Source organism: Zalophus californianus, chromosome 2 (genome assembly GCF_009762305.2).
Source record: "Zalophus californianus isolate mZalCal1 chromosome 2, mZalCal1.pri.v2, whole genome shotgun sequence".
Lineage (NCBI taxonomy): Eukaryota > Metazoa > Chordata > Mammalia > Carnivora > Otariidae > Zalophus > Zalophus californianus.
In genome coordinates, this window is record NC_045596.1 from 180,886,017 (window position 1) to 180,901,986 (window position 15,970).

Consider the following 15,970-nt stretch of genomic DNA (forward strand, 5'->3'; position numbering starts at 1 on the left):
TACAATTTGGAAAAAATATGTTTAAAGCTTGGATATGAGCATGGATGTTTGTAAAGCACAGCAACATAAAAAATACACTCACCTTCATTTGGGTCGCTCCAGATAGCCATGGAGCAGACGGCAGGGGGCTAGCATTGATTTCGCTACCAAAAAACCAGGAGTTGTCCATGTTTTTCATACACAAAGCTGAAACTACCTTTTTATTCCCTTTTTTGAAAGCTGCATATGGTGCTCATATTAGCCAGATTTCACTTGAAATAATTTTTACTGGGAAGAAGGAAAGTGTACTTTATTTTTTTTTTTAAACCCTATTCAGCATCCATACACACCTTCCATACTCCACCATCAGCAGCCCCACTGGAAACTGACATTTAATTTTGCAGTCTTACAGTCCTTTTTATGAATAATGGACATGATGAATTCCCACCTCTCTCTTTTCTTTTGTGCTAGTGTACTTTTTTTTCCCTCAAACTGATGTTTGGTCTGTCCTTAATAGGCATCATACTGGTATCACTTATAAGCCCTTTCCTTCAAACAGCATTTACTGATTCAGGCATTCATTTAATTTACTTATTCCTGCATTGGGCTAAAGATTTGAAGATGAATAAAATTGTTTAAGCAGGGGCGCCTGGGTGGCTCAGTCGTTAAGCGTCTGCCTTCGGCTCAGATCATGATCCCAGGGTCCTGGGATCAAGCCCCGTATCAGGCACCCTGCTCTGGTGGAAGCCTGCTTCTCCTTCTCCCACCACCCCTGCTTGTGTTCTCTCTCTTGCTATGTTTCTTTCTGTCAAATAAATAAATAAAATCTTTAAAAAAAACTGTTTAAGCAATGGAGATGAGAGTCCAAATATTGTTTTCAATGAGCGCATGTGTGCAGACACACACACACATCCATATACATACCTAGTACTGACCCAGTTTCTAAATCTCTACCAGCGATTGTTGCCTGGAAAAAAAAAAAAAAAAAAAGCTTTGGAAGTCCCTCCATTCCCTTGTAATTTCATTTCTAATGCTGGGACCCTCTCTAAAACATAAGTGTGATCTACCCAAACTCAAAGAGTTTAGTGATCACCAGAGTTTAATTATTTACAGTAATTATCACTTCAAACACGTTCAGGACTTCTACTGTCTTCCAAATAGTTTCCAATTTGGTTTCAACTCTTGATGTGAGTTCATAGATATCCTATGGTCTCTACTGAATCTGGGACATTAGCAATACCAAATATATCCTGTCTGTGCATCTGGTCCATCTTAACTTTCTCCTTGCTCTCTTTCACTGCTCTTCTGTTTTTACATAAAGTAGTATTTCTTTTCCCTTCCTCTTTCCCTCCAACTTAATCAGTTATTACTCTCATAACTGAAATTTTATTATCTCCCATATTCTTCTGCCCTGCAGATAGTTACTATCTTGTGACTCTCTCTGCCCTTCCATAGCCTAAGTCCTTAATATTTCTTTTTTTTAGGATTGTATGTATGTATGTATGTATGTATGTATGTATGTATTTATTTGACAGAGACAGAGAGAGAGCACAAACAGGGGGAGTGGGAGAGGAAGAAGCAGGCTCCCCACTGAGCAGGGAGCCCAACACGGGGCTTGATCCCAGGACCCCAGGATCATGACCTGAGGTGAAGGCAGACACCCAACCAACTGAGCCACCCAGATGCCCCAGAGTCCTTGATATTTCAGTAGTAAGGAATATACTTAGATACTTATTAACAGTGTGGGAAATGCTTACAGTCAGATTTTGGAAGATGTGACATGGATTATCAAGGCTGGTGTTGGGATGAGGTTTACCAGCAAAGTCCCCATATTTATATAGCTATGCTGTTGTCTTCTGACATCTTAAAACCAGGATCATGTGAAATTCAAAGTTCTGAGTGATTGTACCTTACATATAAAAATGTAGACTATTTCTTCTTAAACGTTTTTTTTCTATTCCCTAGTCAATACTTTAGTTGGTCTTCATCTGATGTTTTAACTCTAGAGGTTTATTGTTACTCTGTAAGTGACATCCACTTTTAAAAATCACTACTGCTAATACTGTCTCTATACAGAAAACAACTTCAATAATCAAACATGGGTCTATTCAAATAAAATCTACTACCAAGATGCCAACGTTGCTTAGCTAATGGTGGAAACTTTATAGGCTTCACATTAATTATGATCTTAGGTCTTAGATATTTGATAATACAAAGATTATTTTTTTACAAGAGTAGTTAAATTTTAGTCATATGCTTATTTTTCATGGGATGGAACAATTGTAATTATTTAACAACCAAAAAAAATACAATTTTAAAATAAGGGGTTTGCTTTTTAATTTCTTTCTCATCAATACAAAGTAATCTGGCGGGTTGGCCACAGGATAGTCTATAGCAGAAGTGAGAAAATTATGATCCATGCGCTGGTCTGTTTTTGTAAACAAAGATTAACTGGACCACAGCTTCCCTCCTGTGTCTACATAGTGTTTCTGGCTGCTTATGCACTAGAATAGCAGAGCTGAATAGTCACAAAGGAGACCTCGAAGTCCCCAAAGACTAAACTGTTCACAACTGACCCTTTACAATGAAACTTTTGTTGACAAGTTGGTCTAAACATGGCTTGCTCTCTTATCTTGTGTATGTGAACCTATGATAAAAATAAAATGTTGTAAGTATTATTCAAAATTTAACTCTTTAATTATAGTTATCTTTACATGTTAAAACTCATGTATACTTCTTGGGAATGCCAAAATAAACTATTTTAAAATGTAGATTCTGTATGTTACTCATGTAAATGAGGTTTCCATTTCTTTAATGATGAAGAAATGTGGGTCTGTTGTAAAATTTACAAATACAGAGTACCCACTAAGACAATCTAAAAATTGTAATTGATTTAGACAGTCTCAAGAAGTAGTATAACAGGATTTATAGAATTAAAATACCTTGAGAGTCTATATCTAATGGAAAAAAATCCCCCATTTTGTTGGGAACCTGGAGAAGACAGTAGGTAAATTCATGTACAACCTTTTGGTAAGATTGCCAGAGGAATCAGGGTTAATTGGATGATGTTGAAACGGGGTTTACAAATTTTGTTTTCTTGAACTGTCTGAGGAGATAGGATCTAGATGGATTCAATCCCAGCATGTGACGTTCTAATATAAAAGCTCTTACCTCTTGCTGTTTTAATGTATTGTCTTGGACTTTGCCATTCAGTGTTTCGATACTGAGCTGCAAATCAAGCAATGTGGTATTCAGACTTATTAACGACTTGAAGATTTCATCTATCGTGTTTCCGTGTCCCTGAACTGAGGAAACCAAGGTACTCAACTGGAGAAGAACATCATTAAATCTTTGATCAGTCACCAGACTAAAATTTTGGAAATGCAATGAATCTATGAGATTGGCTTCTGTATCTGAAATATATTGGATTCTCTTCTCCATGTTGCTCATTTGTTCCTTAACAGCTTCTTGAAATCTCATCTCATCTTCACTGTTATTTCCTTTTCCTGTGAGACTTTGAGATATTTCATTTGCATTAATTGGACCAACTGTGCAATTCTTCATTTCCCTCTTCAGAAGCTGTGCTGTATAGTTAAGTAAAAATAAACAGAGTCATGGCCTGTATCCTTAAATGCATACACCACTCCATTCTGTATCATTCCATTCCATTCTAACATTTTGAATGCTATCTGAAACTGGGTATTTATTTTAAATATACAATGTGTGAACCACACTATGCATATTGTTGAAAGGAAGACAGCCAGCCTCCTTTTCCCACTTTACATCAGAACTGATTCCAGGATCAAGTCATTCTTTCTGAATTGCTGCTTATATGCATCTTCTGAGCCACTGCATTTAGCTTTGACAGTAAGATTATGAAGTGCATTGTATCCTACTCTTCAGGTCTGTTAGGATAAAATGAGGTAATGCTTAACACAGTATCTGAAGCAAGCATGTTGAATACATTAGCTGTTACGAAGATAAATGATGTGACAAAAACGATATGTAGTAAAAATAGAAGTATTAGTGTTATCCACTGTATGCATAAATTGTTGGCTCATCTTCCTCATCCAATCACTTAAGCTGGCAGAGAATTGTCATTTTCAGTTGATACAGGCCTATTTATTATTGGTGGGACAGGAAATTGAGCAAGTAACTTTTTTTCACTTTAAAAAATATTTTTATAAGATTCCTCTTTACCTATTATGAAATATATATTCGTAACAGAAAACCTTTAAAGGATAGGTAATAAAGAAAAATAACTTACTCTTAATCTCACCATCCTGAGTTAAAATGCTAACATTTTGGTGTATATATATCAAATCTGTCTCTTTTTTTCACTAGCATATTATTATTACAAAAATAATTTTAATACTTACATTGTATTATCTGTATGGATCTACCAGATTTATTTAACAAAACTCCTACACTTAATTTGTTCTGTTTTTACTAATATATCCAATGCTTTGAGAAACAATCTTTTAGGTAATTATTTCCTAAAAAAAAAAAATCTATTAAGTTGTATTTAAGGGATATATAGAGCTGCCGATATATATTTCCAAATGTGCACATGTTCTCTAAACAAGGTAATTATCCTTCTGAAAAGATCTAGAGCAATATGTTTGGAGTTTCAAATCATGAAAAGCATAAACATCCGCTCTGCAAATAAAAATAATACGTATTTATACACAATAAAAAATGTTAAGTACCATTTTATCACTAATCAGTGATAGTTAAGATTGTTTTTCCTATCTCCCTCTATTTCTATCCATATTATTTTATCTATATATATATCACTTTTATTCATTTATTTTGAATGCATAAGATTTTTTACATTTGACCATTACTGAGCAATAAAAAGAGTAACTCTATGGTTTAAAAATATATCTACATAAATAGCTAGCTACACCTGATACATCAGCTTTCTTAATAAAAATGATATGGCAATAGTATCAGCCTTATGGATTTTTGAGAATTAGGTGAGATAACACATAAAAGATAATTAGTTCCACCCTGAGCTCAAAGTTACCTGTTATATAAATGAGAGGCTGGTATTTACTCAGGAACAAGCTGCCTGATTCTAGAATCTAGCTCCATTCCTCAATTACTAGCTGGGGTACTCTGGGAAAGTTCTCTTCTTAAGTTCCTGAAAGATTGAAAAGTAGTAACTGCTTCCAACAGTGGTGTTGAGGATGCATGAGGTAAGGATGTAAATCCCATAGCACACAGATGGCCCATAGGACAATTCTCTTCAAATTAAAATACCTTATCCATGAAAGATAGGATCTTAGAGAGTTTACAGTCTTCACCATCTTTACTTAAAAAAGATGTTTGATGATGGTTGCTATTGTAGGTATTATTATATTAGGAATAAGTATGAAACTATATATGCAATTAAATCCCAATTTTAAAAAGCCACATTATATCATATTTTCTTAGATTCTTTAAAATTAGCTTATTTGAATTAATACAATATTCGACAACATGTTTATATGATCCAGAGTATTATTTTACACTTCTTAATTTATTAAGGAAATGGACAAAAAATATATTTCTTAGTTGGATCTCATCACATTTATTACATTAAGTGTGGGGAGCAAGTTCTGGACTGACAGCCTCATTCAGGCATTTAATTCTATGATTTATTTATTAAGCACCTACTATGTATAGAGCACTGCTTGAGGAACTCTGGGAATGTAAAACTGGGAATGGATTTTGACTAAAAGAGAGACCCAAACTAACAATTTTTACAAAACTATTTCAAAGATGTCCCTTACAAATGTTCCCTTCATGATGATTGTTGCCTTTTTTAAGTAGCAGTTAAGAATCCAGGTTCTGGAGTGGAACTGCCTGGGTTAGCAATTCTTGCTCTTTCCTTTTTCATCTGTGATCTTGGGCAAATTATTCTGTCAGTGCATCTATTTTACTAACCATATGACAGGATACTAACAGTCAGTATTCAAATAATTAAATAAGCTAATATATAGAAGGTGCTTATACTACTTCCTGGCATATGATAAGCATTTGATAACCTTCAGCTTTTTTGTTATTAATATTTTGGATTCGAAATCTGTGACTTATGTGTCTGTATGTACAATACTGAAAATATTGAAGGGCAATTAATAATGTTTAATATAAAAAAACTGGGGGGAGGTTGGGTGTTCCAATGAGCACAGTAGTTTTTGCACTTTATTTTATTAAGCATAGTGATCTACTTGCTCAACCATGTCATTTTTCTTTCCCTGGAAATAATTTCTATTTCACATGGATAAAGCAAATCTTTTTCACAGTATGGAAAGGGAAGACTTCAACTGACAAAATATCATGTGACCAAAGGTTTCTATCTGACATGGACTTCAACATAAAGTTGACAATAAAGACTACATTTTTGCTTATAGATTTACAAACACAACTTGGCTTGTTTTCCCAAATCCTATATGAAAACTAATTTAATCCTAACTTTTCAAAAAACTGTTTAATTCTGTATCATAAATCTAGGTAAAGAATGCCAGAGTTCAGATCTTCAAATGCTCATTTCTTTCATTATCATTGGAAAGATGGCATTTTGTGACTTTTCTATTTCACATTTGAAAGGAGACAAACTTTTATGGCTTGTGTAAACCCCCAGGGAGAAAGTGATATTTGATTTCACAGATCACATTTACTCCTTAATGTTGCTAATATCTTCTCCTGCCAAAAGTTTGTATTATTGTGAGCTAAAGAATCTTCAGTATTTCAGCAACAATTATATATGCATTAATCCTAGATTGTACTTTATTGCCAGAGACATTATTATGTTGTTGTATTACGATAAGGATCCCGGAGTTCCATTAAGAAATGATAGCATATGGAGTAGCTTTCATCATTAAGAAGCTTCTTTCATCATATAAGATATTTTAAATTTAAACAGTCTTTCTGCACAACATTTTATTTCATCCATCAATTCATATTTGCCAAAACAGTAATTTCCATCTTTTACGGATATATTTTGTCTTTATTTACAATTTCTTGATATCAAGTGCAGATATGTATTGCATTTGTCTTGTTTTGGTTTTGGAAAATATTCTGATCTGTAACTTTAAATTAAAGTTGAAAATGGATTGTCAATTGTTTATTCAAGTGTGATAGAAACAGTGAGATCTATTCCAAGTTCTGATGAATTTGAGTGCTAATGTGACCGTACAGGATTTTAACATTTTTAACTTCTTGTCAGTCTTACTAGGTGCCTGCTATAGTGTTAGGAAACAAAGCTCCCTCCCTTCCTTTTCTTTCATTCTTCCATTCTTTCATTTTTTTTTCTAATAAAACTACTTTGGATCAGTCATTTCAACCCAACAATGAATGTGGAAACTTGGTAGTATTTTCTAATAGCCCAAAGATTTTGAGCTTGGTTAGAACCCTGAATTCTTTCCAGACTTCACTGGCCCATTCTGCACGTGCCTGTTAGATAGAAGTTGCATTCCCTGGCATTGACTCTGTATGCCCCATGGTTTGTATGAAAGGGATGGAATTTACCCAGACTCTAACTAGCTTATAGCTAATGATCCCAAGCAATGAAGCATCTTTCAATTGTGTGTTTCAAATGAACATAAGCATATACATAAACAACATACAGATAATCTCAATTCATCAGGAAGTCAGCTGTGTAATGACAGACATAGCAGGTCCTTTTCCAGAGATGGCCGTGGTTGGTTTGCTTGGTTGATCAGTTTCATTTGTTGTGGTGGGTTTTATTTTTTATTTATTTTTTAATGGCCAAAATAGGAATTAATTTTTACCTGTGGAAATGTTTTTTGAGCTAAACTCAAACTGTTTTGCATGTGTGTGTTTGTGTGTGTGTGTTTAATTGGCCAATCCCATTTTGTTCTAAAAATTCAATTACATCGGGAGAGAGTAGACCATAGAGGTTAGGAGTCAAGACTCATGGGTGGCACCTGCAGCTCTACTACTGAATAGTCTTAGTTTCCTTTTGTGGATAATGAGAATAAGTATATGTCTGCTCAAGGGTAATTGTAAAGGTATATGAAGATAATCTGTGGCATATTTATAAGACCAGTGTCTGAACATAGTAAATGCCCAAAAGTGACAGCTACTGTCACAGTTGTTGTGGTTTTATTATTATTTCTTAGCAAATTTTGGCTCTGTCTTAGAATATTCCTTTAGGTTGCCTCTTCACAGAGGAGGTTTGGCCTTGTGTTTAGGAGCACTTTTCTTGTTAAGTTGATTAGTATGCACATAAAAATGTATCTTACTCCCCGTTTGTTAGAGCCTACGTCCAGAAATTTTGCCAGTCAGAAAGAGGACAGCCACAGGCATATAAATTCAAATGCCAATCAAATCCATCAAAAAGGCTACCAAGCAGAATAATATTTACAGATCTGACTGAGTTATATGCAAGCTATTCACCCCTGTGGAAACTCAAATCCATCCCCTCCTCAAGTTAGACTTGCCAAAGAAATATATACTCTAAAGTGTTTTTTCTAATTTTTTTAGGTTGTGGGGATGTCATCAGGTTATTTTTAGAAATATTTTCAATAATAGCCTTATGAAACATGTGGCCATATAAACTGGAAAGAGATTCCTGAAGTACAGGCCATTATTGGGCAAGGTCTCCTCTCGGTGAGTACTTGCAGGAATATTTCTTTCTCCTCTCAGCGCAAGGAGCAGAAAAGCTTATTTTCAAACAACTGGCTTGTTTTCTTGTTGTTTTGCTTTGTTTTAGGCATTGTGAGTGTAAGTGGTCCTGCTTATATCTTTACATTGGCAACTGCAGTACTTATCATAAAATTCTTGACCCACCACAAGAAGTACATAGGACTCCAGCGGATAACATATTTTTTGGAATGGTCTAGTCCATTCCATCTCACCTTTACATAGCTGTATTTTTATTTTCATCTTCTATTTTCTATTCTATTCTTATTTTTTAAACTAATCACTTTGAAGAATCTTTTCTTTTAATTTATGAATTTGAGAAACACTTTGTAAATGCTTTTTGTTTCTACAATAACTAATTCACAGGATGAATTGCTGAGTTTCAAAACTCTAGAATACTATACCTGCCATTATTCCGATGATGGGTATGAGAACTACAAACACAAGAAGATAAAGGACAATCAGTGCAGCTTTGAGGGACTTCAGTTTCTCTTGAAGGGTAGGGCCATTTTTAGGATCTAAAAAAACAAAAGCCCAACCTACTATTAGAAAAACTTACCCTTCTTACTTAATTAACATTTTGATAATCTCCAATTCTATCATTACTACCAAGCCTATTGGAATAAAAGGGGAACAATAAATCTGTTCCCCGTTTATTCAGTAGGAAGCCAAAAGAACAGTCACAGGAAAAGCCAATACGGGCATCACTACTGATTTACTTTCCATTAACTAAACATCCATGACAAAGTTACTGTCCTCTACAACTTGTACTTGTCTCATTTGGGGACATTAGTTAGTTGACAAATTTTAATATTTTGAAACATTTTAATATTCATATCAACATATTCAAACATAAATTTTATTCTGTTTCATATGGGAATATATTCAGAGTAAAAATCAGATTCCTCAAGTAACTACATAATCATGATTTTTTTTCAGAGTTTAAATCCGATAAGAGACATCTGTTTTCAATAATTATGCAAATTTTCTTTTCCAATTTCATCTCAATAATTCTGTATTTGGATATCTATTATGATTTGCATACAATAAAAAATGAAAGAAAACTGCACATTTTGACTAAACTTTGGAATGGATCAATGAAACCCATCCTCTGGGTATTTCAGAAAATATTAATATTTTCATATTATACATTTATTTGGAACAGTGATTCACATAATGGGATCCTAACTGTGGAAAAGTTAACTCAATGTGTACGGGAATCTTAGTAGAGGACAACATTTTCTCTGATTAGGTGAATAAAATATCCACTAACAATTTCTTTCCAATGACCATTACTTTGATTGCACAATAAAAAAGAAGATTTTGTTTTCAGGTTGTAAGTTCCCAAATTAAAAATAAAAGTTTAGATATTATTCAATAATGTTCTATGAGGGATTGGAAGGAAAAGGAGAGAAAATTTTAAAGTAAATATAAGACCAAAAAAAGCTAAAAAAAGAGAAAGGTCTAAGGAAAAAGAAAAAGAACGACCCACAAAACAAGCAAGATGGGATATCCCTTTGCCAGGCTGAATGAGCCTGAAACTCATCAGTCATCTCCCTTATCTTTAATTTACAATCAAATCCTCTGCATTCTGCCTTTTAAGTAGCTCTCCAAAGTTCCTGTTGCCTTTTCTCTGTCCCCAGTGCCTCTGTCCTCCCTCCTCAATCTCTCAACATCTTTACCTTAAACAGCTTTTACTAGGATCCTTTTTCCTTTGGTCTCATCCATGCCACATTCTCTCACCCGTCAATAGTGTTGTGCACTTTACCCGTCATACCTTGGGGTTACGGTCTGTATTTCAGGTTTGTCTGTGTAAGACCTCATCCATCTTGTCCCCTGCATATGCTGCTTCCTCTGACTGAAATTTCTGTGGATCCTCTTTCGCCCACCCTACCCTTTTGGGGGAAATGTACTCAGCCTTCAAAGCTTAGCAGAATTATAAGTAACGCAGTCCTGCTGCCTTAATAGAACCTGTCCACATATAACCGAATAATGATTCTTTTGAGCTCTTTTGAGCTCTTCCAGCACTATTGTGGATTGAATTGTTTCCCCACAAAAGATACCACTGATGTCTTAACTCCAGTTGCCTGTGAATGTGACCTTATTTGGAAGTGGGGTCTTTGCAGTATAATCAAGTTAAGATGAGGTCATACTAGATTCAGGTGGGCCCTTGTCCCAGGATTGGTGTCCTTATAAGGAGAGTAGAGGACACAAAGGCACAGGAAGAAGACCATGTGAAGATGAAGGCAGAGATAGGAGTGATGCAGTTACAAGCCAAAGAGCAAGAACAGGCAGGAGCAACTAGGGTCTAGGAAGAGGCGGGGAAGAGCCTTGAAAGGGAGCACTGCCTTGCTGACACCGTGACTCCAAATTTCTGGCTGTCAGAGCTGTAAGAGAACAAATGTTGTTGGAAGCCACACAATTTCTGGTGATTTGTGACAGCAGCCCTAGGAGACTAATAAAAGTACATACCACCCATGATTTTCAAATATCAATTAATGGTGCTAGGGGTATAGTTTCTTTCAGGACTTCATCCAATGGCTGCTAAATCAGAGGACACCATCAACACTGTGAACTAATTTAACCTGTAACAAAGCTTCCTTAGTCCAACCTAAGCTTATTTTCTATTCTGTCTCAGAAGAGGAGAAGACCTACTTGTCCACTAAGTCTTCACATTCATACACATGAAAGGTAAGTCCCAGGACTGTAATTTTACATAATGTCACTAACTCTAAGGACAACTGCCACATGCACTCCCCTCTTGTACTTACACAGAGGGAGCAAGGCTGTCATGGAGCGGGCATCAAACTTCACGGATTCTGAGCAGTTATCAGTGTCATCCTGTTGATCAAGAAAGCTATTCCACCGTTCCATCTTTCTGTCAGACACATGGAAAAACACATTAGTTACACATGAAAGGTCTAGGGCCCTGTGGCATAATGTCTCAAGTTGAAATTTAAAATTAAAATTCAATTTTAGGGACGCCTGGGTGGCTCAGTCAGTTGAGCGTCTGCCTTTGGCTCAGGTCATGATCCAGGGTCCTGGGATCAAGTCCCGTGTGGGGGGAGTCTGCTTCTCCCTCTGCCCCTCCCCCCGCTTGTTGTCTCTCTCTCTCTCTCTCTCAAATAAAATCTTAAAAAAAATTTAAAAATATAAAATTCAATTTTATCAAGGGAACAAGTATGATTAATTACTTAAATTTATCTATTTGCCACATCTAGCAATATACCGTATCTACCCATAAGTTTTAATTTTCACACTGAAAGACAGACCTGCATGGAATCTACTCACGTATCTTTCTATAGACAAATGCATATCTGTCTTTATAGATGTGTGTCTTTTTTTTTTAAAGATTTTATTTATTTATTTGAGAGAGAGAGAATGAGAGATAGAAAGCACGAGAGGGACGAGGGTCAGAGGGAGAAGCAGACTCCCTGCTGAGCAGGGAGCCCGATGCGGGACTCGATCCCGGGGCTCCAGGATCATGACCTGAGCCGAAGGCAGTCGTTTAACCAACTGAGCCACCCAGGCGCCCTAGATGTGTGTCTTTTGAGAGTGAGAGGTAACATGTCTTCCTTACCTAAAAAAAAATAAAAATAAAAAAAAATCTTTTCCCAAGTGACAGAAAACAACTGTGTAGCTGGAAAGAAAAATAATTTCCCTTAGAACAAATAGTTGGGCAAAATTTGGAGCAAATATTTCCTGTGATCTTTCATCAGAGGTTCTGGATAAAACAAATAGTTATGCAAAATTTGAAGCAAATTTTTATCAGAGCTTCATGAGCCAGTTTTTCTTTTGCCAAGGCATCTGTTTATCACATTAGAAAGATAAAAGTCTAGTCACTAGATTGAAACCAAAGGAAAAACTTAATTTTCCCTTTCCCTTCTTTGTATTGTTTCCTTTCAGGGCTTCTCTCATAGATTGGTAGCATCACAAATATGTCTTTGTAGCTTTTTAAGCAGTTATATTCTAGGACATAATCTATGCCTACGTCTCTTTGCGATGCATTAGAATCCTCTGAGAGGCTTGATTGATGGGCCTCACCCCAAGAATTTCTGATAATTAAGGTGGGGTCAAGAATTTGCAATTCCAACAAGCTCTCTCTTTTTTTAAAAAAAAGACTTAGTTATGTATTTGAGAGAGAGAGCAGAGCGAGCGAGAGAGAGCATGAGAAGCGGGAGGGTAGAGGAAGACAGAGAAGCAGACTCCCCACTGACCAGGGAGCTGGACTTGGGGTTCCATCCCAGGACCCTGGGATCATGACCTGAGCCAAAGGCAAAGGCTTAACTAACTGAGCCACCCAGGCGCCACCCCCAACAAGTTCTCTAAATGATGCAGAGTGCCACCAGTCTGAGGACCATATTTTAAGAACATTTTTCAATGAAAAAAAATAATTGTAGGACTTTTTCTTGGAAACAGTTCAGTTCACTTGATTGATAAATTTAGCATAAAGTCAACATCTTCTGATCATTTCTTATTTTCTCTAATGCTGAGTTAGGGATTTAGTACAGCTGAGGTTTTAACGGAGTGCACAGGCAGCTCTGGAACACCAAACTCACATCTTGTCCAGCAAATGGAGGCCAATCATTCCTATGCAAACATTCATCCTGCTTTGGGAAGAGGTACTGACAAGTAAGGATGTGACTAAACTTATATATATATATTTTAAATATTACCAAAGTGATTTTTTATTTTGCAGTTTGCAATGACAATCTTTGTATATATATCATTCTGTAGATTGGCCGTAGTTCCTGTAAATCCTATTGATCTGACTAAGGACTATCTTTAAATGATATGGCTACTGTGGAGAAAGGGGACATAAGGGGAAAGTAAAGGACTTATATCCTTTTCTTAGGCAGAGACAAAGTAAAAGAAATAAACAATTATCTGGGAAAATTGACCATTATAGGAAACCAAATTGGATAATTCAGATGCAGACTCTCCTGCTATTTCCCCCCTTTTAATTTATTCTATTATTTATTCTATTATTATTTGATTTGATTCTATTATTTGCTGATAGCTTTACTTGCCAAGCAAAACAATTTTTGAAACGGAGATGACAAGAAAGCTTAGCTGAATCCATTTTAAAACTATAGTTCAAAGCAATTGGGACTATGTAGCAAAGCTGTTTATCTTTTAACTCAGTTTATAAAGAATGGGCTCACACATACGGAGGGGGGGAAATGGGAGGGAGCCTTAAGATACTCTTAATGCTAGAGAACAAACTGAGTTGATGGAGGGAGGTGGGGGGGCTGGGCTAGATGGGTGATGCAGAATAAGGAGGGCACTTGTGATGAGCACTGGGTGTCCTATACAAGTGATGAACCACTAAATTCTCCTGAAACCAATTTTACAGTATATGTTAATAAGAATTTAAATAAGAATTAAAAAATGGGCTCGTGATGTATACATTTATATATACCTGCTATTAACCAGAAATCTTTTCCTTTCAGGCTGCTTACTGGTCCCTTCTCTTTGGGCATGACCATGGCTTTTGTCCTAATACTTGTGATATTATAACTCCATTTTCACTTAAATGCAAAGGAAAGATCTCTTATATTACTCAGTCTTCAAAATGGGAATATATTTGTAAAAAAAAGAAACCTTTTGAATCTGATAAATGTCTCTAGACCTTGAGCCACATTAGAGGATGGACCATGTGTTTTCATTCGACATTCAATTAGCAGAGCCTAAAGCAACCTGTAATAAAGAATATACTTAATATTTGCTGAATGAATGGACTGGATTTTTTTTTTTTTTTTGGTAGGATATCAGTCATGTAATAGTTATGTTTTTGTTTTTTGAACAAGATGGATGTTTGGAGATACTGTGACCAAAAAGATGTGCTTCTTCTGATAAAGAACTTCCTCGCAGATGAGTTGTGTCCATGATTCAGATTCATTCTTTCTTTTTCTTTTTTCTTTCTTCCTCATCGTTGTCATCATCTTCTTCTTTTTTCTATTCTATATTCTTACTTTTCTGGTAGATTCCCTGAACTGAAGCAAATCTTAGGGCTGGGTGACTATGTCATGCTGTTGAGACACTGCCACTCACTCTAGCTTTGTCCTTAATAAGCCCCATTTTTACTTTGTCAGGTCCAGTCAGCAGCTAGCTGTGACCACATCCCCCTGTAGTTCTCAGGGGAGTGTTATTAGCACCGTGGTTGGAACAACTCTTTTTTGTGAAGGACTATCTTTGTTGTGGAGGATGTTTATCATCCCTGGTTGCCACCCTTTACGTGTCATTAGTATTTCCTAGTCCTTATATTACTGCTTCCCTTGCAAAAAAAAAAAAAAAAATCCAAAAAGTTTATCTCCACACATTTCCAAAGACCTATTTCTCTCAGAACTACTCTTCAACATAAATCCCTACTGTGGATCATTCTCAATGATCTCTCAATCCCTAATGTTAAACAATCTGATTGTTTAACATGTTTTTAATGAAGATTTGTTTTCATGAAAAAAAAATTATCTTCATGAGCTTCAGCAACAATAGATTCCTCAGATTGTCTTTGGAGATGGCTCTCAAATCATTCCCTGTGTGTTTATGTATACATATAGGACAACTGTTAAAGTCTATATGGATGCTTCTTACAGAAAACTTAAACATTTCATTATTTTAAAGAGGAAAGAAAGTGGCAAATCCAGAATAATGTACTGATCTAATCTTGGCCTCAATAAAGCAGGATGAATGTTATTTTTATCCATATACTTGTTTAGAAGCGCCACATGTTCTACTAAATTTGTAATTTTTTAAATTTAATTTCAATTAATTAACATATAATGTATTATTGGTTTCAGAGGTAGAGGTCAGTGATCCATCAGTCTTATATGATATCCAGTGCTCATTATATCACATGCCCTCCTTAATGTCCATCAGCCAGGTACTCCATCCCCCCACCCCCTTCCCTCCAGCAACCCTTAGTTTGTTTTCTAAAAGCCACAGGGTTAAAGGAGTTTTCTTGGGAGAAAGAAAGAATTCTACTTTTTTTTTTTTAAAGGTTGCTCTAGAATGCTAGATGCTACACCATGAAAACAAACAAAAAATAGATGGTATTAGGATTATTTCCCAACCAATGACTTTAAGATGGAAATACCTATCCCTTCATGTAGGCCAATCCAACAAATTCCTACTGTGTCATTGTATCAAGTACTGAGCAAGTCACTAGTATGTCAAGATCAATGTGCACAGAATATTCACAACTCCCAAAGATCTTACACATTAATATGGAAGAGTAAAATCTTTATAATCATCTGACAGTGATGTGTGTGTGTGTGTGTGTGTGTACATACATGAAGCACATAGTCCAAAAGGGAGTGATTAATTATTTGAGCAAGGG

At 35.7% G+C, this 15,970-nt stretch overlaps 1 protein-coding gene across 3 annotated transcripts in view; it reads right to left on the reverse strand.

Annotated features, from left to right (window-relative positions):
• MSR1 (macrophage scavenger receptor 1) overlaps nucleotides 1-15,970 on the reverse strand; it is a 90,805-nt gene that overhangs the window by 61,841 nt on the left and 12,994 nt on the right. For all 3 annotated transcript variants that reach the window (XM_027600370.1, XM_027600369.1, XM_027600371.2), the window contains exons 2-4: nucleotides 11,403-11,509; nucleotides 9,036-9,149; nucleotides 3,151-3,563 (exon numbers count right to left, since the gene is read on the reverse strand). In XM_027600370.1, the coding sequence (XP_027456171.1) occupies nucleotides 3,151-3,563; nucleotides 9,036-9,149; nucleotides 11,403-11,505 (630 nt within the window). In that variant the 5' untranslated portion in view covers nucleotides 11,506-11,509. The remainder of the gene's footprint in view (nucleotides 1-3,150; nucleotides 3,564-9,035; nucleotides 9,150-11,402; nucleotides 11,510-15,970) is intronic.